This window comes from Scyliorhinus canicula, chromosome 6 (assembly GCF_902713615.1).
Source record: "Scyliorhinus canicula chromosome 6, sScyCan1.1, whole genome shotgun sequence".
Classification (NCBI taxonomy): Eukaryota; Metazoa; Chordata; class Chondrichthyes; order Carcharhiniformes; family Scyliorhinidae; genus Scyliorhinus; species Scyliorhinus canicula.
Window position 1 is genome coordinate 147,706,718 of NC_052151.1, and position 25,090 is coordinate 147,731,807.

General features: G+C 46.4%; 1 protein-coding gene across 1 annotated transcript in view; it reads right to left on the reverse strand.

Moving 5' to 3' along the window:
• Positions 1-25,090, reverse strand: part of greb1 (growth regulating estrogen receptor binding 1) — a 252,071-nt gene that overhangs the window by 166,800 nt on the left and 60,181 nt on the right. The window contains exons 5-10 of the mRNA XM_038800249.1: positions 24,371-24,517; positions 22,079-22,219; positions 18,152-18,277; positions 12,623-12,766; positions 10,359-10,544; positions 4,302-4,652 (exon numbers count right to left, since the gene is read on the reverse strand). Coding sequence (XP_038656177.1) covers positions 4,302-4,652; positions 10,359-10,544; positions 12,623-12,766; positions 18,152-18,277; positions 22,079-22,219; positions 24,371-24,517 — 1,095 coding nt within the window. The remainder of the gene's footprint in view (positions 1-4,301; positions 4,653-10,358; positions 10,545-12,622; positions 12,767-18,151; positions 18,278-22,078; positions 22,220-24,370; positions 24,518-25,090) is intronic.

The following is a 25,090-nucleotide window of genomic DNA, read 5'->3' on the forward strand; positions in this document are numbered from 1 at the left end:
TTGGAATTAGAGGACAGATACACTAACAATTACGGATATTAAGCTGTGTATTGACAGATACTGTGCTTGATCCCATAGCTTTCGAAGGACGAAAGAGGGTTCACAGCAAGGATCGGCCACACAGGAGGAAGAGAAAGAGAACGAAGAGAAGACCATGATGGAAGCCTACCTATTATTCTTAAATGTTGTTTTTGTTTATGTGGAAGCGAGTCACGTTTCCCCCACAACCCCCGCCGTCAATGTTTCCCTCACACTAACTCCCCCGTGCTCAGCTCTGATCAGTGAAGTTCAGACCTGGTGCACCAAATTTATGACATGGTACTCCATGTCATATGTGATTGAATCACTGCTAGTGATTGCAATCCTCTGCATAATCGTACAGACCCTCAGGTTGAGGAAATGGAAAAGGAGAGCCTCCCGTTCCTGCCCCTCAACCATCTATGGAGTTCAATCTCCTATTTTCGGTTCATCAATCCCCCTTGCCCCTTGATGAATAAAGCACTATGTGAATAAAAAAAATACCCATGTATTATATTGTCCTGGACTCGACTGCCGAGTCAGGAAATGTTATGTGATGTGGTATGAATGGATGAGGTTTAGACTGTAATAAAATGTTTAAAGTAAGATAAGGATAGTTGTGATAGGTAGAGGTTCCCGGTTTTGGTAATGCATGTCCCCTTTGACATAGCGCCAAGTAGAGATGTCAGGTAAAAAAATTTTCTTCCCATAGTCAAGGACAGAGTAGACGCTCAGGAACTTGCCGAGGTCAGGGAACACAAAGAAGGCACCCAGAAGCACTCAAAGCAACGTGCATAGGTGATCCTGCACAATTTTTAATTGTGAGGATCACAAGGAGGGAATGTAGCCACCTAAGATGGACACTGGGCTAACAAAATGGAGAACTGCTAAGACTGCAGGGAGAAAGCAGTTTTAGCCAAGACAAGCAGTCTGCAAAGACTAATTAGCATTCTGCACGTAGCAAAACTAGTTTATGGCCAGGTGGAAGATCTCAACCAAAGGTGCAAATGGAAAAACGCTTTGCATAGTAATGAGGCAATCCAGATCTGGGCACACACAATAGCAACATTTGGTTTTGAATGGATACTTTGAGTGGACGCCCAGACGAAACGGCACCAGAAGTATCCATCACAAAAGACCCTAGAGACCGCCCCACCCATCGAGAAGAGACCCTCAGATTGGGGGATTTGTGAGACATCAATTGGGAAATGATCCAATCGATGCATGGCAGGTAAAGCCCGCCCCGAAAAGGCACGGACATTGGGGGCCCCTATAAAGATAGACCCCCGCACATGGTTCTGTCTGTTCTTGCTCCGGCTTGCTGTTGTATCCTGACTCCGACTCCAGCCTCCAGATCCTGTCTTCCATCACCAGCCGTTGAGCACCAGCCATCGTTCAGTAAGTCCCAAAACGACGCTCGCTACGTGAACTTATACAGTACTCGACTAGTAACGAACAGAAGGTGCAGCCCAGAAAGGAACAAAGGCCTTGTCCCCTGACCTCGCTGGTTCCCACTTAGATAAGTATTTAGTTGTTTAATAGTAGAAATAGGTATTAGTCTTTAGCGTGTGCATGCGTATTTATTATATTTGTATAATAAATATTGATCGTTGGAACTTACTAATCGGTGTATAGTTTTATTACTTTGAACCTGACCTTGAGATACTTGTGAGGTGTTTATATACGACACCTGGCGACTCCGAGCTGAAATTACACATACAGAGCCAAAGCAGTGTTAAGCACACGGCCTTTAAACGGAGGCGTGTTAATACACTCCAATAAACGCGTAATACACTCAAGTAAAACGTGCAACAAGTGCTATCCATTTGTGCTACTGTGCTGCCCAGTTAACAAGCTGAAAAGTACATATTGATTGTATAAAATATTTTTGTTTCATAAATGCCATGGATTGTTCTTTAGCTCTTCAAATGGGAACATGGCAGGTGCCAATGATCTCCTGTGCATTTGAGAACTCGGTCATCTGGTAGAAATGCTTCTCTTCAGACATCTTCTCCACCATCTCCCTACCTCCCCTCACCCACCTCTAAAGCTGCCAGTGACTTTCTGTGCAGCTGCTTCAGGACACAAGAACAAGTCCCCTCTTGCCAGCCCAAGCACTGCACCGTTTGAGAACCCAAGCAGCCCCCAGCCCCCTCCTCAAGTTCTTTCCACTATCTTCCCCCAGTAACAACCCCTGTACTGCTGACTTCAACAATGACTCAGTTCTAAAGATTGAACAACCCCACCTGGTGGACATCATTTTTAGCAGTTGGGAAACGGGAGACATAAGCTTCCAATGTGTGTCATTGACATAATCTTGAAGGTAGGACCGAATTTGGTGTACTTTCCAATTAATGAATTCATGATTTGCAAATAAGTTCCTGCCACCTGGCAGCGTGTTGGCCTCTCTGATGTTGACACGCTACCCAGTTTATCTCATAAACGCAACCTGGAGTCAGGAAACCGAGATCTCAGCTCCTACCTAATTAAGTCTCCCTCCACCGCCCTTTCGCCATTTTTCCCACCATGACAAACCCCATTAAATACTAGCCCCCAAGGACCTATCTGCACTCCTTCATCGACAAAGGATTCCATGGCACTACTCAAAAAGAAGCAGAGGTATTCTTGGACAATATTTATCCCTTAGCCAATGTCATTATAAATAGATTATCTGGTCATGAAGCTCGCTGCTTTTGTGGCTCCTTACTGTGTGCAGATTGGTTGCTGTGATTCCTAAAGTACAACAGTACAGTCTGCAGTTAAGAGATTATGCAGTTGGTTGTGAAGAACTTTGGGAAATTCGAGGTTGTGAAAGGTGCTATATGAATGTTTCTCCTTTTCTTGGGTGGGATTCTCCCCTACCCGGCGGGGCAGGGGGTCCCGGCGTAGTGGAGTGGCGCCAACCACTCCGGCGTCGGGCCTCCCCAAAGGTGCGGAATTCTCCGCACCTTTAGGGGCCAAGCCCTCACATTGAGGGGCTAGGCCCGCGCCGGAATGGTTGGCACCACGCCGACTGGCGGCAAAACCGGCGCCAACGGCCTTTGACACCCGCCGCCCGGCACCGGGGCTGGCTGAAAGGCCTTCGCCGGTTCGTGCATGCGCCGGTGCGTCAGCTGCCGCTGACGTCACCACCGGCGCATGCGCGTTGGGGGATTCTCTTCCGCCTCCGCCATGGTGGAGGCAGTGGCGGCAGCGGAAGGAAAAGAATGCTCCCACGGCACTGGCCTGGCGCCGATCGGTAGGCCCCGATCGCAGGCCTGGCCACCGTGGGGGCACCACCCGGGGTCCAATCGCCCCATGCCCCCCCCAGGACCCCGCTCGCGCCGCCGATCCCACCGCCACTAGAGGTGGTTCAAACCACGGCGGCGGGATTGGCCTCTCAGCGGCGGGACTTCGGCCCATCGCGGGCCGGAAAATCGGCGCAGGGGGCTCGCCAATTGGCGGGTGGTGTTTCCCGCCCCCACCAATTCCCGGGTGGCGGAGAATTTCTGCCACGGCGGGGGCGGGATTTTCGCCGGCCCCGGGCGATTCTCCGATCCTGCGGGGGGTCGGAGAATTTTGCCCCTTATCTGCCAAGTGATTATACTCAGTCAGATATTGCATCCCTACTCCAGCATTTACCCTGGAGATGTACTTTACAAATTTGTACCTCAGTTTCAGTAAACTGTCTGGACCATACTGTTCTCTATGTTTGAATGCACTTGCAATTACCCTGAAGTGCTAATTCTGAAAATCTATACCACTGAGGCAGCATTACAACAACAGCAACTTGTAAGAAGTTGTATCAAATAAAACATTTCCAGAAGATGTATCAAACAAAGTTTGGCACAGAGCCACATTAAAAGATAATAGGATAAGACTGATCCTCGAGGAACTCCAAAAGTAGCACGGTGGGGAGTAAGTGAAGCCACTCAGGCAATCCTCTGGCGATGACTGATAGTTATACATGGAGCCAGATGAGGACGATGCCACCCACCTGGACAGCTGAGGAGAGATATTGGGGCAGAAAGGCAAAGTCAACCATGTTAAAGGCTGCAAAGAAATGTCAAAAAGGTTGAAGTGGGATTGTTTACCATGTGTATAGTCACACAGGATTGTGACTTTAATAAGAGCTGTGTTCAGTGCTGTGGTGTTCAACAATGATGTTGTGGGATCAATGGGCACGGATCTGGGAGGCGACAGCACATTCACAAATGGAAGCAAGCCATTAAAGATTGCTCAAACCTCCTAAGTAAATTATTCTGTTTGTGGGTAAGCAATACTCGCGCATTTCAAATACTGACCTGTTACCACCACACATGACTCAGTGCTTTGGTTCTTAGTGGTGCAAATGATCACCACAAAATTCTTTCCCTGCAATTTCCCCTCATTGAGAAGTTTGAATGTTTCCGTGAGGCCTTCCGCCAATGTGCTTGTTGAATCCAGGATCCTGACAACATTCTTGCAGGAGCTAGCTGCTAACTTAGCCAGCCAAGTGAGTTGCTTTGCCGTGACAGTCAAGGTTGGTGATGCCGCATATGGTATTGACTGAGAAACAGCTTGTTGGTATTGTTTGGTTTCAGTAAGATTCGATTCCTGCCATGCTCTCACCAAGATAAGTTCCAAATCCTCAATCAAAGGCACCTGATCTGGGGCTAGGATTCAAGAAAACAAATAAATAAGGTTTTAATTAGTTTACCAATGCATAGTCCCCTTTCTGACATGCCAATAGATGAAAAGAGATAATATGAAGTTATGTGGGGAAAAATGAGTTTAAATTGGATGAATTTGCACTGAAAAGGCAGTGCAAGGCTTACATATAGCTGGACTGTGGCACACTCTTTGTCTTGGGCAATAATTTTCCAGTTTGGCAACATACTCTGCACCAACAATGAGAGAAGAAGCCTTCAGAAAAATGTATTTTAAGGGAGGTAAAATGAAGTCAGTAAGACCTGTATTAGCCCTGTATTAGCGAGAAAATGCAAAAAGCGAGACTGATCTCCTGGGTTTGTGAGGACGATGGAGACTGCTTCCTACATCTCATGAGACATCTAAAATGGGCAGCATGGTAGCACAGTGGTTAGCACTGTTGCTTCACAGCGCCAAGGACCCGGCTGGGTCACTGTCTGCGGAGTCTGCACGTTCTCCCCGTGTTTGCATGGGTTTCCTCCGGGTGCCCCGGTTTCCTCCCACAGTCCAAAGACGTGAATTGGACATTCTGAATTCTCCCTCAGTGTACCCGAACAGGCGCCGGAATGTGGCGACTAGGGGATCTTCCCAGTAACTTCATTGCAGTGTTAATGCAAGCCTACGTGTGACAATAATAAAGATTATTATTATTTAACACATCCACCTCCTGTTGATTTATCTCTCAGGATGTCTAAAAGTTCTGAGGTGAATGCAAAACATAACTATTCCCCCTCTTGGAAATACAAAGGGAAAATGGGTTAAAAAGTGGTTGATGAGAAGGAGAAGAACAAAGACGCAAGAAGAACATGTCTTTCTCTCTCTCTCTCCCTTTTGCTGGAGGTCAGTGTGTTTTCACTGAGATAGGTAGAAAACATGAGGAAACAGGACACCTTTTGTCCTCCACCTCCTGCAGAAACAACTAGGTCATCTCTCCTTCCGGGACAAGCCAACAAGTGATTCCAACAGACTGTGAATCTACCAAAGTCAGCTCTACAAAAACACCCAACTTAACGACCACAACGCATCACCGACAAGCCAAGATCTGTATTTTTATTTAACTTTTATTTGGACTTTTAACTTCTCATTTCTAACCTGTGCGTGTGTCACATTTTTATTACTTTCCTCAGATTTTAGTGACTTACTCTTTCTTTGACTCCAGAAAGCCTGGTTGAATTTCCTCCTGATAAAAGGTAAATGCATTTGAATTGGGGAAAAGGTATCCACGGGAAAAACACTTTAAAAGTTTAAACAAACCTTTATTGCAGTCAGCTGAAGATGTTGGAAAAAAGGGGAGCCAGCTTATTCCTCCTCGTCCGGTCACAACACAAGGAATACACAATAAATGATAGGATTCTGAGAATTCTTTCTCATGGAATAGGAGGATCAGTGTCAGCATTAGGACAGAATAAATGAGCAGAAAAGTGGCAGATGAAATTTGACAGAGGGAAGCTCTAAAGCGTAAAGGAACAGCGGAACCTGGAGGCTGTGTATCTATAGGGGCTGGTTTAGCTCACTCAGCTAAATCGCTGGCTTTGAAAGCAGACCAAGCAGGCCAGCAGCACGGTTCGATTCCCATACCAGCCTCCCCGAACAGGCGTCGGAATGTGGCGACTAGGGGCTTTTCACAGTAACTTCATTGAAGCCTACTCGTGACAATAAGCGATTTTCATTTCATTTCATTTCATATAGATCTTTGAAAATGGCAGGGTATATTGAGAGAGTAATTACCAAAAGAATACAGGGGGCTGGAGTCTCCCATTTGCAGACCAAGTACTGACGCCGGTGTGGGAACAGTGGCATTTTACGCCAGAAAAAATGATGCAACAGCTGCACCGATCCTCCATCCAGTGGGGGCTAGGCCCCGCCTTTACCTGCGGATACGGTCGGGGAATGGCCGGGTCCGAGGTCGCGCATGCGCATGGCACCGGCCACGTGCAAACACGACCTGCCAAATAATGTCCGCAAGTACCGCCCTCTTGCCTGCCCTGGATCACCGCCCACCAATCCCCCAGCCCTCACTGAAGCCCCCCCCCACTCAGTGGCATGGCTCCTCCCCGGCCGGCGGCGCTGTACACATCCGCAGCCACCATGCGGGGTCCACGGAAAGAAACACCATAAGTGTTCCACACTGTCGGGAACTCGTCCCATCGGGGGAGGACATCAGGTGACAGCCTGAGGCAGTCCCGATGGCGTACTTGAGTAGGCCGTTTATGAGGGCCGGAGCATCGCAAAAGTGGAGCTGCCCCCGATTTCGGAGCATAAGGGGATTCTCTGGCCGATCGTGTCATGTGCGAATGAAAGCAGGAATAAGAGGATAGATCAGATGCATGTCTGGTTGGAGAAATGGTGTTACCAGCGATGGATTTAGAATCTTGAGGAATTGGGACCGGTTCTCAGGAAGGTTCGACCTTTACAAACTGGATGGGTTGCACTCAGGCAGAGCTGGGATCTATATCCTCAGGAGAACTTTTGCTAGTTCTGTTGGGGAGATCTGGCAGTGGGTAACTGCCTGTGTGGAGTTTGCAAACTCTACCCATGTCTGCATGGGTCTCACCCCCACAACTCAAAAGATGTGCAGGGTAGGTGGACTGGCCACGCTAAATTTTCCCTGAATTGGAAAAAATTAATTGGGTGCTCTAAATTTAGATAAAAGGTGGGTCAGTCAGATCAGGAAACAGGAGGTAAAACATTAGTTAGTGATGTTGTCAGCAACTCAGAAAAACAAAATAAATAAGGGTTAAAAAGCATTCGGCAAAGGAAATTGATGGGGTTGAACTGCTAAATCTAGACCCCATGGTTGTCGAGAAAAATACAGGGGAGATTAAACAGAAAAAGAAAACTTACGATAGTCACAAAAAACTTAACACTGCAGATAGCCAGGAAGAGTATACAAAGTACAGGGATCAAGTAAAAAAAAGAAATAAGGAATTCAATGAGAAGGCATTAAAAATTATTAGCAAGCAAGATTAAGGAAAACCCAAATATGTTTTGCCGGTATATAAAGAGCAAAAGGATAGTTAAGGAAAAAGTGGGACCTGTCAGAGATGAAGAAGGGAACTTGTGTCAAGATGCAGAGGATATGGGAAGAATTTTAAACTGATTTTTTTTGTCTCCGTTTTCACAAAGGAAAGGGATGATGTGGATACAGTAATTCAAGAGGAGTAGTGCAAAATATTAGATAAAATAATCATAATAAAAGGTTAGAGGTGTTGGAATCCTTGAAAGTGGGTAAGTTGCTAGGGCTTGATGCGTTGTTTCAGAAGATGTTGAATGAGGTCTTGGAGGAAATAGCAGATGCACTGAGGATTATTTTCCAATCTTCACTCGACACAGAGGATGTGTTGAAGGACTGGAGGAATGCTAATGTGGTTCTGTTGTTTCAGCAGGGTACGGAGGAAATAGCAAGCAATTACAGGCCAGGTAGTCTTATTTCGCTTGTGGCAAAATTGTTAGAATTGATCCCGAGAGATCAGTTAAACTGTCACTTAGAAAGGCACGGACTTGTCATGGATAGTCAGCATGGCTTTGTTAAGGGAAGGTCATGTCGTACAAACTTGATTGAATTTGAGGGAGTGACAAGAAGGATCGATGAGGGTAGTGTCGTGGGTGTTGTCTTCATGGATCTCAGTAAGGTATTTGGGTGCTCTTTCAGAGGGTCAGTGCAGACTTGATGGACTAAATAACCTCCTTCTGCACTGTAGCGATGCTATGTTTTATGGAAGGATCTAGTCACACTGGAGAGAGTCACAAGAATGTTGTGAGAAATGGAGAATTTCAGTTGTGAGGATAGGTTAAGTAGGCTGAGTTTATGTTATTTGGGCAGAGGAGGTTGAGGGGATCTGAAATGTTTGAAAACTTCACAAAATATGAATGATTGGCATGCTTGGTCCTCAGTTTTCATTCTCCATCTTTGCAAAAATCCCGGAACCATTTGAAAGTTCTAAGTCCCACCTCCAAATCAGACATATCCTATCTTCAAAAAGGGATTGGACTGGAGTCGGGCTGGGGTACATTCATGAGTGATTCACAAAGGCAGCTCGCCATTTAAATCACCGGCTGTCTCGACTGAAGTGGTACTTTGGAAGGCCAGGGAGTGTGTAACCTGGAGTATGCAGATTAAATAAATAAAAAATAAATAAATAACCTTTGTTGTCACAAGTAGGCTTACATTAACACTGTAATAAAGTTACTGTGAAAATCCCCTAGTCCCCAGATTCCAGCGCCTGTTCGGGTACACAGAGGAAGAATTTGGAATTCTCAGCTGGTACGGGAATTGAATCCGTGCTGCTGGCCTTGTACTGCATCACAAACCAGCTGTCTATCCCACTGAGCTAAACTAGCCCAGATTAGAACAGGTAAGCGGAGGTTTGAACCTGGTGGATTTGTTTGGATAACCAGTGTACCCCTTTGGATAGATAATATACCCCTTCACATTGGGTTCCAGTCACCTTTGGGAAAGGCAAGGCACCCTTTGGGTGAAATAAGACACCCCTGGGATTGCTAAAAGTGAACATAATTATGCACGTTTTACGCAAAACCCATTGCAACTGTCAAGCTGTCAAAGAACTGTCTAGGTGTCAAGGAACTGTTAAAGAGCTGTTGAGGAACTGCCAGAAGTCAAAGCTGACCAGGAACTGTCAAAGCTGTAAAGGAACTATCCGTAGATACTAAGTGAGTTGGCATTGAAGGAAAAAGAGGGGAAGGAACCATGAGTTGGTATGAGTTGCCACTTTTGCCTTGAGAGGGTGGATAGCGGGGTACTAAGTTGGCATGATGGTACAGGGCAATGGGTGGAGCCATGTGTTGCTAGAGGGGACATGAAGGGCCATGATAAGTAGGTGGCATTCGAGTGTGGGAGGGTTAGTGGGATGTTTTTGGTTTTTAAAATGTATTTAAATACAGACAGAGGATGGAGACTTGCGTTCAACTCATCTCTGCACCTGTCAGCCTCTGCATTCTTTCCAGGGTCACCTGCCCTGAGCCCCATTTCAGCCTGCACCACCCTGCCTGTGACCAAAATCTGACCTGCAGGCGGCCTCTTTTAAAGGTTGCTTTCACCAAGCTGGGAAAGCTCCCAAATCTGCAGGCTTCACCCAGGGAAGAAAAGCTGGCCATTGACCTTTTGCGACAATATCAGCAACAACTTCTCATGGCGCCGAGGACCCGGGTTCGATCCCGGATCACTGTCCATGTGGAGTTTGCACTTACTCACCGTGGGTCTCGTGGGTTGCGTGGATCTCACCCCTACAACCCAAAAAGATGCGGAAGGTAGGTGAATTGACCATGCTAAATTGCCCCTTAATTGGAATAAAGCAAGAATTGGGTAATCTACATTTATATTAAAAAACCATCAGCAACAACTTGCGTTCATATAGCACTTTTATATTTAAAACCTCCCAAGGAGCACAATCAAACATCAAACCCATATATGTGTACAGATACTAAAAGCCTACTCAAAGAGGTGGGTTTTAAAGTGTAAATTGAACAAAGAGGGAGAGATGGACAGGCAGAGGGGTTCAGGGACAGAATTCCAGAGCTTTACCACTCATTAGATTTATTGTACCAAAAAAATAGCTTTGATTAAAATAAAGAAACTGAACAAGGTAAACATTTGCTAACTTCAGAGCAATAACTGATAATTTATGAATAAGAAAACAACAGTTAACCCTTACCAAGCTGGGCTAGGTAGTACACCGTCAGTAAGACTTGCATCTCTATGGATAATACTGTAGTCACAGATGTACCATGTTGTTCATATACTCGGGGGAAAGACTGGGTGTTTCTGTAGCAGTTCTGCAACAGTGGACTGACCACTATATCATTCAGATTACCACAAAGGTAAGGAAGGTTGCCATGGCCTGAAACATGAAATTGTTCCATTTATCCTCTCGCTTCACAATCATTAATTATCTCGTTTTGATTCATTATCTGCATTATTCAGACATTCACATGCAGTTTTAGCAACATACGCAGTTAAAATATCTTTCTTTATAACTACAAGCAAACAATTCTTTGCAAAGTTCCAGTTCCACTAAATAAGCAAATTTACAGTTCTGCTATCGGTTTGGCAGACCAGAAGTGTACGAGAACTGAGTCAATTATAGACTGAACCTTGTGATTTTATAGTCTCAATTTTGCTCAGCCCTCCCCCAGGTTGAGTTAGGAAGACAAAATTAAAATCTTGAAAATCAAAATCCTGCCTCCAACCCATCACATTCCCAGCTGCAGCAATATTAACTGTCGTAATGCAGGCTATTTGCATCACACACCCACCAAAAGGTCTGCTTGAGATGCAGAAGTCACAACCTGATGACATTATTGGCATCATGGCATAATGTTAATGTGAAGTTAGGAAGTGTCATATTTTTTTTTTGGAAAATATTTTTATTGGCTTTTCTCATATTTATAAACAGTTGTGAATATAAATTACATTTTTCTAGCCCGTGCCAATTTACTTTATTTTACAGAGGTTTGTTTTGTCCTCCATTTAACTAACTCTATGTACATTTTGTTGCCCTCTGGATCGGTCTATGATAGCCCGCCCATCCCCATTGGCTTCAGCATCCTTCCCCTCCTCTTGTGGTTTCCCTACCTTCTTTTCGCCCCCCCGCCCCCCCAACCCCTGACCGGGTTGCACAGTCTTCTGGTTCCTCATCTTTTTTTTTCCCTAGCTTACTCCTCGTTGCTGGCCTCTAACAGGTTTTGGAACAGGCCGACAAACTGCCCCCAAGTATCCAGGAAGCCTTCCTAATCTTCTCCAGGTGGAGAAATTCAGAGAGGTCAGCAAGCCAGTCTGCAGCTTTGGGTGGTGCTGCCGATCGGCAGCCGAGCAGGATTTTCCGGCGTGCGATTAGGGAAGTGAAAGCAAGGGCGCTGGCCCCCTTCCCCGTGTGTAACTCTGGTTTCTCTGATACCCCGAAGATTGCCACTATTGGGCATGGCTTCACCCTCACCCCCACAACCTTGGACATTGCCTCGGAGAAGGCTGTCCAGAACCCAACAAGTTTGGGGCAAGGCCAAAACATGTGGGTGTGGTTGGCTGGGCCCCTCTGGCACCGTTCACATTTGTCCTCCTCCTCCGGGAAGAACCTGCTCATTCGGGTTCTGGTCAAGGGCGCTCTGTGCATCACTTTGAGCTGCATTAGGCTTAGCCCTGTGCAGGTGGAGGTGGAGTTCACCCTGCTCAGAGCTTCGCTCCAGAGTCCCCATTCTACCTCTGTCCCCAGTTCATCCTCCCATTTTTGTCTGGTCCCGTCCAGTGGTGTTCGGGCTCTGTCCAGTAGCTGTCCGTAAATTTTCCCACATATCACCCCCCTTTTCGCTGCTTGTGCCGATCAGGTCCTTTAGTAGTGTGTTTTCTGGGGCCCCGGGGTACCCTACTGTCTCTATGCGGAGTAAGGCTTTATTTGGAGGTGTCTCAATTCCTGTCCTTTTGCTAGTTTCCAGGAAGTGTCATATATGACAAATTCAAGGATGTCAGAGCCAACTGGCTAGAGGATGTTGCCCTAATTTTTCTAAAGAAATTGTCTTTCTCTTTTAATTTATGAAGTGCTTTCCTCAGGCCCTCAAGAGGATCTGAGGTATTAGCCAACCAGCCTCCCAGGATCATGCAAAGCGAGGAAACACAATCTTTCCGCAGGCTGACTATGAAGACCACGGAATATCTCTTTCTGCTCACCATCAGGGATTGTTCTCACAGTTCACTGGCTATAATCAACTGCAGACAAATTTCCTCTCTTGTCTCACTCCCCCATGGCCAGTTAGTGAATTTGACCAAGGGAGAGGCAGGGATCCACGTAATTTTATTCAGCGAAATCCCATTGTTAAATGTGACAGGGCCACCATGTCCCCAACTTGTGTCCCTGCACCAGCTGATCCCGAGCTCCCACCCAACAGTAAAAACCAAGACCTAAATGACTAATCTACAATAGTTTACCTTTAAAAATTACAGGTCTGGTCCTGCAGATTTTAAGTAGATTGTCAGGTACAACGACAGGCTCCTCTGAGGTAGTAAGTGGTGATGGAATTGGTCCTAGAAGGCTGGATTGAGTCATACAAGCTAATTCCACAGTGTCTGCAACTAGCAAAAGGAGACAATAAATTACATGAGCCATTATTGAAAATGGACAATTCAGTATGCAATGCAACCCTTTCTTGCATTGGCTTTCAACTGCTATGGACCCAAGTAAAGCAACAAGATAACCGCTGACTGACCACATATATTTCAATAGTGACCAACTTTTAACTCCCTTCTGCACATGCACATTATAAAATTTTAAAATCAGAACTACATGATCACATCACAAGTGAATAATGTTGTGTCAGAAATTGGAGAATTGTGATCACAAAGGTTTGAGAAATGATCTTTGTCTTGGACAAAAAATATTGTTTGCTCAATCAGGACAATCAGGAAATGTCTGTAAAAATACCACAATTTTGATGATTTTCAATGGTGGTGATGTGCTGAGCGGTCGCACAAAAGGTGGATCTTCCTTGGCAACTTCAATTTAAGCACTTTTACCCCATAAATCGCATACCAAAGTAACAATAACCCCTCCCATCCTCACCCCAAATTAACAACCATCCAAGGAAATACCTTCGAATCAGCCATGGAGACAAAAAAATAATAAAAGTAAGAGTTGGGAGAGGACGATCCAGACCTTAGAGTGAGGAGTCACGTGGAGTGAAGGAGAGCAGAGAATGGTGGACGAGCAGGATCGCCAACACAAAGGCCGGCCCACCCACCGACAGAGAAGTGGATGGAGTTTCATTCAATAGAGCTCCAGAAAACACAGGGATGCTATAAAGGAGAACGTCATGTCAGCCATGAGGTCGACCATAGAAACCACTCTGTTCCTCCATCAAAGAGGCATTTGGAAAGAACAGAGCGGAGACTGGAGACCCAGGAAGCGACAGTGCGGGACCTGGAGAATGCAGCACCGGCCAGAGCAAGCAGATTGACTCGCTCGAGGCCGCGTTGGCAAGGTTGTTAAGGCAGAGAGTGCTTAAGGGAAGGGTGGTTGATCAGGAGAACAGGTCCGCAATGGCTAAGGAAATAAACACCTTTATGGAGCAACTATTGAGTGTTAGACCTGTGGAGGTTCAACCATCTGAGGCAGGAGTTCTCCTCTTCCCAAGTCCAATAAGTATATTCCTGTATCGTCTTCTCTGCAGTTGGTAAATCTGTGCTTCCAGGGGTAGCATGGGTGGAATACTCCACAATATAAACCTCTAACCAGGCACTACACTTCATGGATGTAAGGTTGCAGGCGGGCCGGGCCCAGCACCCACCTCCTCGCCAACGAGGCACTCTTCGAAAGAATGTCATAGGCCATCAATGGATATGTAACTTGCAACCAAAATTGGGAGGTCTCACCCTCCACATTCTGGGAGGCACTGAAGATGGTGAGAATAGCCTACAGGACACTCAGGGGCAGGAAGAAAAGGGCGGCTAGGCAAAAGCTAATTCACTCCACACTGGAGGTGGTTCGGTGGTACTCCACGGCCCGGACCATGGAACTGGCAGATAGGAAAAAGCTACCAATGGAATTTTACCTGCTCTCCATTGGGAAAGCAGTGAACCAGCTCTACCAGACACGGGGGACCTTTTATGAACATTGACACAAGGCCAGCCGCCTGCTGGCTCACCAGCTGAGAAAGTAGGCAGCCATGAGAGAGATAGTGCAGGCATGGGACAGGAATGGCAAATTAGACACGGCACCAGACAAAAATCACTGAGGCCTTCATGACTTTCTACCGAGAGCTATACATCTCTAAGCCCCTGGAGGGCGACTCGAAGACAAAGTGGTTTCTCGACGGGTTGGACATACCAGCTATGGGGAGGGAAAAGATGCAGGGATTGGAAGTACCACTAAAACTGGGGGAAGTCATGGAGTGCATCTACTCCATTCAGTCGGGGAAGGCACCAGGTCCAGTCAGATTCCCGGTGGACTACTAGACTACTAAAAATTAGCGCCGGCACTGGCCCTGTACCTGTGGAGGATATTCAATGACGTCTTGTCTATAGGCACCTGCTGCTCACACTGGCATAGGCCTCAATATCACTGATGCTGAAAAAAGTGCGGTACTCAGTCCCAACGAAGTGTGGGTCATACAGACCCATCTCGCTCCTAAACACTGACACCAAAGTCCTGATGAAGGCCCTGGCAAGGCGAATGAAGAGTTGCGTGCTGGAGGTCATCGTGGAAGATAAGACAGGCTTTGCTCAAGGGAAGACAACTAATGGTGCACATCAGACACCTGCTGAAGGTGATTATGACGCCACCCAGGAAGGGGACACCAAAAGTGATCATCTCCCTAGATGCAGAGAAGGTCTTCGCAAGGGTTGAATGGAGATATTGGAACGTTTTATATTTGGCCAGGGTTCACCTCATGGTTGAAACTACTGTACAGTGCCCCCATGGTGAACTAATAGAAAAACGGCAACAGCTCTGAATATTTTAGGCTGCACAAAGGCACGATTATCTCTGCTGGTATTTGCCCTGGCAATCAAGCCACTATCACATTTAGAGCAGCCAAGGGGTGGAGAGGCATCCAGAGGGGGGACATGGAGCATCGAGGCTCACTCTATGCGGCTGACCTGCTCCTCTATGTGTCCAACCTCCTGGCTAGCACGTGAGGGAATAATGGAACTCCTAAGGGAATTCGGAGCCTGCTCAGGTTACAAACTCAACCTGATCAAGAGCAAAATCTTTTCTGTGAGGGGAGTATGGAAATCAGAGCTGGGAGAGCTGCCATTCAAGCTTGCCCAAACCAAATTTCGACACCTGAGGATCCAGATAACCCACAACTGGACACAAATCCACAAGTGGAACCCATTGATCTAGTCTAAGAGGTTAAGAGGGACCTGCGAAGGTGTGGCCCACTACCCCTCTCCCTCACGGGTAATCAAATGAACGTGCTGCCATAATTCCTCTTTCTATTCAGATCACATCTGTTCTTCATCCCCAAGGCCTTCTTCACCAAAGCAGACAAAGGCAGAAAGAGTACACGGTGGATTAAGGAGTTAGAGGGGAACGGGTGACCTCCTGCATGGGAACATCCTTCCGAGCATTGGCCACAGTCCCACTCCCATTTCCCCCAGCCAGGATTTCAAGGAGCCTGGTGGTAGTGGTCACTCTGATGCGGAATCAACTCAGGCATAACTTCAATCTGGGTGCAATGTTCACTAGGGCCCCCATCAGCAGGAACCATCAATTCACCCAGCAACAATGGATGCCTCCTTTAAAAAGTGTCTCCCCTCTGGATGAAAGGGTACTGACATTAGGAGACCTATATGTAAACAGCAGATCAGCAACCTGGGGGAACTAACAGACAAACTCCAGTTCCCTATAGGGAACGAGCACTGGTACATGCAACTAAGGAACTTCCTCCACAAAGAAACTGCAATGTTCCCCCAGCGACGAGGACACACCCTACTGGACAGACTCCTGCTCAGCGGGAGATCAGCAGCACCACCAAAGGCTGCAGACTGGCTCTCCGACTTAGCGGAATACCTTAAATTGGAAAAGATAAAATACACCATCAAAGGAAGGCTTCCGCAACACATGGAAGCAATTTACCAACCTGCTAGAGGACCTCTTCATGACCAGCAACCAATAAGGGAGGGGACACCGTAACAGACAAAGGAAGAAAATGAGGGGAGGAGTGTAGAACAGGAAAACAAAGGAGGGAAGACGCCACCCAGAGTACGGGGGGAGTAGGGCAGAGGAACCAAAGAGTACAGAAGGAAAGAGAGCACCTGGGTGCAGCCATGGCAATAACAACAGGGTACGTCTTGATGGCTGCAAACATGCCCCGGTGTGTGTGATAAGGTATGGGCGGAAATTTAGGAATACGTGGAGTTGACTCAGAATTGAGAGGGGTCCACAGCCATTTTTTGGGAAGTACTGAAGGCAGTTGTCCGGGGGCGGGAGGCGGGAATTATTTTGTTTAAGGCTCGTGCAGATAGGGAAAGAAGGGAGGAACATGACCATTTCGTGAGCGAGATAGTGGAGGTGGACAGGAAGTATTCGAGGGTGCACACCTTGGAGGGATTGGCGAGGAGGATAAAATTGCATCGGCAGTTTGACAGGCTGACAACGGGGAGGGCGGTAGGGCAACCGCATAGGGCAAGTGGGGTGCAATATGAATATGGGGAGAAATTCCCAGGGAAGATAAACAAGGCGTTTAGGGAGTACTACCAGGGACTGTACGAGGTGGACCCAAAGGGAGAGGAGGTGGACATGGGGCGATTTATGGACGAGCTGGAATTTCCCCAGGTGGAGGAAGCAAAGAGGCAGGCATTGGAGGAGCCGCGAGGGCTTAGTGGGGTGCTGCATAGTATCAGGGACATGAAGTTGGGGAAGGCCCCTGGCTGGATGGGTACCCAGCGGAATTATACAAGGAATTTGCGACAGACCTGGCACCACATCTGTTGGAGGCATTTAATGAAGCACTGGAGAAGGGGGAGCTACCGGAGACCATAACACAGGCAGTTGTTGGTGGGGATGATGGAGGATTGTGCCTCGGGGGTGTTTGCAGGAGATCAAACAGGTTTTGTAAAGGGCAGGCAGCTCGCGAGTAATATAAGACGGCTGTTGAATGTGGTGATGAATCCGTTAGGGCCTGTGGTACCGGAGGTGGTGGTGTCCATGGACGCGGAGAAGGCATTTCATCGGGTGGAGTGGCGGTAATCATTCGAGGTTTTGGGAAGGTTTGGGTTTGGGTCGAGATTTGTGGCATGGGTGCGGTTGCTGTATGTGGCCCCAAAGGCCAGGGGGAGGACGAATGGTATGAGCTCACAAAGCTTTGACTTACACAGGGGTACGAGGCAGAAGTGCCCACGATCGCTGTTGCTGTTTGCACTGGCCATAGAGCTGTTGGCAATGGCTCTCATGGGGTCGACTGAGTGGAGGGGGATTATGAGGGGACAGAGGGAGCATCGGGTGTTGCTCTCTGCCGATGACCTCTTGCTGTATGTTTCGGATCCATTGGAGAGTATGGGAAAGATTATGGATCTGCTGGGGAGGTTTGGTGGGTTTCTCGGGGTACACATCCTTAACTACTGATTTAATCTCTCGCCCCGGCAACAGACTGAGTCTACACTGCACACAACCTTGGTGTCATATTTGACCTGGAAAAGTTGCAACCCAGAAGGCTAACAGCGAAAAGGAGGATTAGGGAGTGACCAAAATGCCTCCAATCAGATTATGTCAGACCAACGCGAACTGACTTTAAAACAAAACTTGCAACAGTAAACAAGAATATAGTCCCCATCAAGTGGCAATGTTAAGGCAAAACAACTTAAAGCAGGGCAAAATAAAACTTCTAAAAGAACTGTAAATAAATTTCACGTGTACCAGATAGTTGTACATTAAGTAAATGAATAGCCAATGATATAAAAAAGAACTAGAAATACTAATAATAGAAACTTGATCGTGAGAATATCAGCGATACATCTTACCTGCTTTGCTTCCTGAATTTGGAGCTAGTGGATTACTCTGAATAGAGCTAGTTTCTGTTGCTGATGATGCATCTGGTGACCAACCCCTGTGCCGTTTCTTTGGAGGGCCTGAATTAGCTAAGTTGCCTGTTCAAGAGCACAAAAGGTATCAGTAATTATGATAAGAACTTGCACAGATAAAGATAATGATAAGAATTTCAAGCTTGCAACTCTGCATATGCTAAAGAATTTTGTTTCAGGTCATTTCAACAATCAAATGAGTTTCTAAATTAAAAGCAGTTGGTTCGAAGCATTAACTTGGATTCATTCCACTGTGCATTCAATTTTATTGCAAGGCTTTGAAATGGACACAAGTGCAAGACTTCTGCTCAACGGCTGTCATCCTCCCAGTTGCTGGCCCACTACGATACTTCCCGGCCACTCATGATGCCTCTCCAGACGGCACTGAGGTGGTGCTATCCCAAAGGTGGGATGATGGCACAGTACGCCTCATCACATACGCTTCCAAAACCCCGGCAGTTGTGGAATCCTACTATGGCCAGATTGAGAAAAAAGGCTTGGCCGTGATACAGTAAAGAACTTCCACCAATATGTCTATGGGTGGCACTTTTCAATTATCACAGACCATACGGCAGTGCTGGGTCTTTCCAAGCAGGACAAGGCGATTCTCCCCCCCCCCCCCCCCCCCCCAATAGCTTTGGCCTGGATTCAGCGTTGGGCTCTATTGCTGGCGGCGTATGGGTACACCTTTCATCATTGCCCAGGGATCCAGATAGCGCATGCCGACGGCCTCAGCCATCTTCCGTTGCCTGTGAAGCCCCCTTCTCCACTAGAGGCGGACCAAATCAGGGTGGCTTTAAATTTCATGGATTCTCTGCTGGTAACAGCCACACAGATACACACATGGACACAGAGAGATCCCACATTGGCAAAGCTTTGCCACATCTTACTGCATGGTACATTACTCCCCTCCCCCACACACCCCTGGCAGCCCTACGTTTTCAAACAGCAGGAGCTGATTTTGAAGGCAGCATCCTCCTGTCGGAGCTTGTGTGGTCATACTGCAGCCAGGCCAGGAATTGATACTGCAAGGTCTGCAGAATGGTCACCCTGGGCTTCAAAGATTGACACGGTGTTATGTCTGGTGGCCAGGGATAAATGGTGACATGAGCGGGTAATGAAAAGATGCCTGACATGTCAAGAACACCAGAAACTCACTCATTCAGTCTCTCCTCACCCCTGGGAATGGCCAGGGCATCCCTGAGTTATGCTGCGCATGATCTTCACTGGACCTTTCATGAGTCCATGTTCTTGATCCTTGTGGACGCAGGGCATGTGGAAGCAGAGCACAGGCTCCCCAGACATATGACTGGCGAGGTTCCACTTTCATTATAGGGCCATGCCGCCTGTCACGATAAGGGTAGCACCACACAGAGCTGCTAATGGACTGGTACCTCGGAACTCATTTAAGTTTAATTTTCCCAGGTTTGGACAGAAAAGTTGACCTGCAAAGAAAGTATCCTGACCACAGGACATTGGGGAGAAGTTTTCAACCAGGGGGCGCTATTTATGTCCAGAACGTCAGTAATGGTGCCCTTTGGCTCCCGGAAATTGTACTGGAGAAATAGGGCCCATATCTTTGAAGTTCAAGACCCAAGGCAAGACCTTGCGTAAACACATCAACCAACTTAAAAAATGAGATACCGCCTCAGAGGTCGCCAGCCAGGGACGTCAGTACCTCCACCACCTCATGGACCACTCCTTAGCCAAGGCGTGCAACACGGACCGTCAAGATGACGACGACTCTGGCTTGGAGATGGAGACCATAACATCCGAACTCACAGACGACATCATGTCTGGAGCCTCAGCAAAATCCCTCTGGAGATCATATCGGAAAAGGCAGTCTGCAAACTGCTATACACCACCCGACCCAGACCTGCCGTTGGCAGAAACACAATCACTTGCAGAGCGGCGTAGAAGGCCTCCTCGGACTGTGGCAGAGCGGTATCTTTTGGGCTTGGAGGGAGAGGGTTTTGAGGGGTGTAATAATCCCCAAGAGTGCCAGCGGGTCCCCAATTGATCTCCCCATGGGACTCGTGGAATATGAGCTTCCCCGCTAGTGGGTGAAAGCTGTGGCTCATAAGAACATAATATAAAGGCCGACCCTGACAGAGACCGGCATATTGGTTGTCCCAATGTGACTGTACTCTGAAAATATATTTCTTGCTGTAAGCAGACTTTTTGTGACTGTAAATAAATTGGCGTTCACCGATTTATTTAGCCTCTCGGGTCTTAATACTATCCATTCTCTCGTAAGGTTATTAAAGAGCTCACTGAGTGCTCATAGAGATTTTGGTGAAGGTGGTTAGGTTGCAGGCTAGGTCAAGGGCAAAGCAGGGACAAGGAAGTGGCAACACAATGGGGAGCAAGTCATGGCCACCCCAGGGAAAAGAGAGAATGACACAGGAACAATCTCAGCCATTAACACGCAGGTATCATCAGATGGCAGGTTGTTGGGGGAGTATTAACTGCATGCTTGGGCAGTGAGGGAGTCAGCAACCTTCTTGCATTGCAGCGGAATTAGAAAAGGGGAAAGGTTTCCAGGCACAATTGGGTGGCCACATGAGCAGAAGGAAGGCACAAGCTGGCAAGGGAAGTATGACGCTCAGATTTATGGTGCAGTAACGATGAGGAGCAACATCCCCCACAGGAAAGGCACAACTCTTAAGCGTAAGGAGGGTAGTAGAGAAGGATAAAGGACAGTAAGGACACAGAGGCAATGCCACTGGAGATGGAGTTACCTGGACATCTCATAGAACCAATGACATGGACCAAGAATAAAGGGTTGATCATTTAGGAATGAGGTAAGAAGGTCATTCAAAGAGTTGTGAATCTAGGTGGCATGGTGCTGCTGTGATTAGCACTTCTGCCTCATGGCGCTGAGGTCCCAGGTTCAATTCCAGCCCAGGTCACTATCCATGTGGAGTTTGCACATTCTCCCCTGCGTGGGTCTCACCCCAACAACCCAAAGAAGTTCAGAGTAGGTGGATTGGCCATGCTAAATTGCCCTTAATTGGACATTTGTTTTTAAGAGTTGAGAGTCTTTTGAATTTCCTTATCCAGGGTAGTATGGATCGTTAATATATTCAAAGCCAGAATAAACAGATTTTTGATCGCTCAGGGAATCAAATGATATGTGGAACAATGGAAAAGTGGATTGAAGTAGGAGATTAGCCATAATTGTATTGCATGACAGCGTTTTAAAGGGTTGTGTGGTCTACACCTGCTCCTGTTTCCTTTATTCTCATAGGCCAGGGTGCAGAAATCAGTCTCATATTGATGTGGTCAGTTTAAATTTCCAGGTTTCCAAATGAACGACAATTGAAAGTCTTTTAAAAGGCAATGAGATATGTAAATAAACACACAGCTTACTGCTGTCACTAACAGATAAAGGAATATATGCAGCAGAAATATACACCTGCATTTTGAAGTCACTCAGTGAGAACAAATCTATTATCCAAAACGAGCTGTGAATCCTGATTAACATTTTCACAGAAATAAAAAAAATAGAAGGACTTGCATTTGTGTAGCATCTCTCATTACCTCAGGATTGCCAAAACACTTTGCAGCCAATGAAGTCTTTTTGAAATGTAGTTAATTGTTGAAATGGAGAAAATATGGTAGCCAATTGGTTGCTAGCAAACTCCCACAAACAGCAATGTAATAATGAGCAGATAATATGTTTCTTTAGTGATGTTGACTGAAAGATAAATAAATATCAGCCAGGACATGGGGAGAACTCCTCTATTCTCCATGGTCTCTTCCATCTCAGAGAGCCGATGTGACTGAGGTTTAACATCTCATTTGAAAGGATGCACCTGCTGAGTCACGGTTCATGCTATAAGACCAGACATACAATTACCGTACCGATCACTGAAGGCCTTGACATATTCTGGCAGGATACATTGCTGGCCTTCATTGGGTTTTGGTGCCTAGATGAATCTCTGTTGTTATGAGCTGCAGAAACCCCTGGAGCAGCTCGAGAAAGAGCGTGATCTGCCGGTGCACCTGCAGTCACAAAACAAGTCTAGTCAAGGGCTATGCTATTAAAAAAAAAGATTTTTAGCAGTCAGGAATGGAAGAGAATGTCACATTTTTAATTAAATTGTTCCCATATTTTTAAAGTTAATAAACTTGAAGTGCACACTAAAATGTTAGTAGTCGGTAGGAAAATGAGGAAACAATTCTCAAAGAAGCACAAAAGTGCTGAGGTATGTAGACTCTCCTGTGCATGCATACTATCTTCTTGCTCCTGGGAAAATTGCCAGCAGGATCGTAGAGGTTTCCCTTCCTCTTTCCCTTGGGGAGTACAGGACAAGAACACAAACCTACCACCTAGTCATCAATTCAACTCAGAGACATCCGACCTTTCCAAAATACTGACAACATGCTGTCCAAGTACGCACAACTGTTAAAACTACAGGAGTCCTTCCAAAGTATTTCTCCCCAAAAATACATTCAACATCAAAAATACTTTTTCAACATAACTGTTTACAATATAGCAGACAGTATGGCAATGTCCAATTAAAAATGCAACATACAACTGGTACCGAAAATTTCCAATCTAATATAACCAAAACATTAATAAGGAAAAAAGATTTGCACTTATACAGAGCATGTTCCCAATCCAAAGACAGCCTGAAGTGCAGTGCAGCCAATGAAGTACTTCTGAAGTATAGTCAATGTTGTAATGTACAACACACTGCAGCCAATTTCCACACAGTAAAATACCACGTGCAGCAAATTGTGAATGGCCTAATTTCTTTCAAGTGATGGCGATTGAGGGATAAATATTGACCAGGACACCTGTGCTTTTCTGCAAAGTAGTGCCATGGGATCCTTTACGGCCACCTGATACAACAGGTAGGACCTCGCTTTAATGATTCATCCAAGAGATGACTCTGACAATGTAGTACTCCCTCAGCACTGCACTGTTGTGCTGATTTAGATTTCTGTGCTAAAGTCTCCCCGTGCTAGAACTGACCATCTTCTGATTCAGAGAGCTACCTACTGAGCCACAGCTGCCAAGAGCCATGGAAAATGCATGTAAAAATATACAAAAATATACAAAAATCCACTCAACTAATATAATTGTCTTCCAATCTCTTATTAATTTCACCTTTCAAATAAAGTTGCCTGCAGAGACAAAGTCTGCACTAATTTATCCTCCAAACAGAAGCATATACCACAGCTTTAAAAAGCACGTAAATGTAAATTATTACAAAATGCAAAATCTGAGAGAACCTTAATGTAAACAGAAAATATTGAACTCAATGGCATGAATTGGTTTAACTCGTGCACTTAGTGTGGAACTTCAGCTGCAGGAATTTAGATAGAATATTGGGGCTGGGGGTGGAAAGCCCCAATTGCTAAAATTCCTGGCAGTGAAGTCTCCACATGAAGATTGTGGAGTTATAAAATCACCCTTTCATTTCAGTAATTCAGCCAGGTCCAGTTATTACATAAATGGCATATTAATTGGAGGCACCATGGAGTGAAATTAAATTCTGGCAAAGCCACAGAAGAAATAATTGTGGAATGACTATCAACCCCTCCCCCCCGCTCTCCCCCCACCTCATACCATCACCAACCCTCACACAATTTCATTGAATCCCTACAGTGCAGAAGGAGACCATTCAGCCCAATTTGCCTGCACCAATGCTTCAAAAGAGCACTCTACTTAGGCCCACTCCTTTGCTCTATCCCCGTAACCCCACCTAACCTGCACACCTTTGGACATTAAGAGGAATTTTTGCATGGCCAATCCACCTAACCTGCACATCTTTGGACTGTGGGAGGAAAACAGAACACCCAGAGGTAAACCTCGCAGACACTGGAAGAACATGCAAACTCCACACAGACAGTCATACCTAATGCCGGAATCAAACCCGGTTCCCTGGTGCTGTGAGGCAGCAGTGCTAACCACTGTGCGCCCATGCTGCCTCCCCTTCATTGAACTTGAAAGAGAGCAAACGCAGGCAGGACATAGAAGGGACGGCTGATCCGCTAATGCCTCTTTCGTGCCGCTGCCAAAGTTTTATTTCATCTGCCATGCTCCTTCTCATTTCATTCGTGCTTTTAAATTTCAAGATTCAAATTAGAAAATTGGAGACCTAGCGAAAAGAACAGTGATTAATATTAAGAGACAGACTAGAGCACCTGCTTGCTGAAATCCAGTTAATGCATTGTGATTAGTTCCAGAAATGCTCTCTGCTGATGCTACTGTCGTGGATGAGGCTGGACTCTCAGGTGGTTGTGAGGGAATGCTAGAGGTGGAACTTGAGGATGACTGCTGTGTCCTTCCCTCTGTTAAAACAAAAGTGAAACTTTAACCAATGCAGCCAGTTTGAATTCTTCATTCTTCCAAACCAGCAATGCTTCAGATCTCTCGGAGATTGCGCCAGTATAACAGCAGCAGCAACAACTTACATTGATATGGTGGCTGCAATGTAGGTAAATATTCCAAGTGCTTTCCAAAAGTGAAACTGAATAAAGGTTGGCAGTGAGCCAAAGAAGGTGACATTAGCACATACTGTTCAAAAGGGTTGGTCAACATCTGGCTGTTCACCCTGGCGGGATCTTCTGGTCTCGCCGACGGCACACCACCATCGCGGCATGGGGTGGATTCAATGGGAAATCCCAATGACAGCAGCAGGACCAGAAGATCCCATCGCCAGCGAATGGCAGGCTGCCTCCTTCTGGCGAGAAACACATCACACGGGCTGGCCAGAGAATCTCGCCCACTGTTTTTTTTAAAGAGCATCTTAAAAAAAAGTGGAGAGGTTCAGGGAGGGAACTCCCAAGCTTAGGGTCTCAAAAGCATAGTCACTAATGCTGGAGCAATCAAGTGAGGATGCAAAAGAATCCAGAATTGCAGAA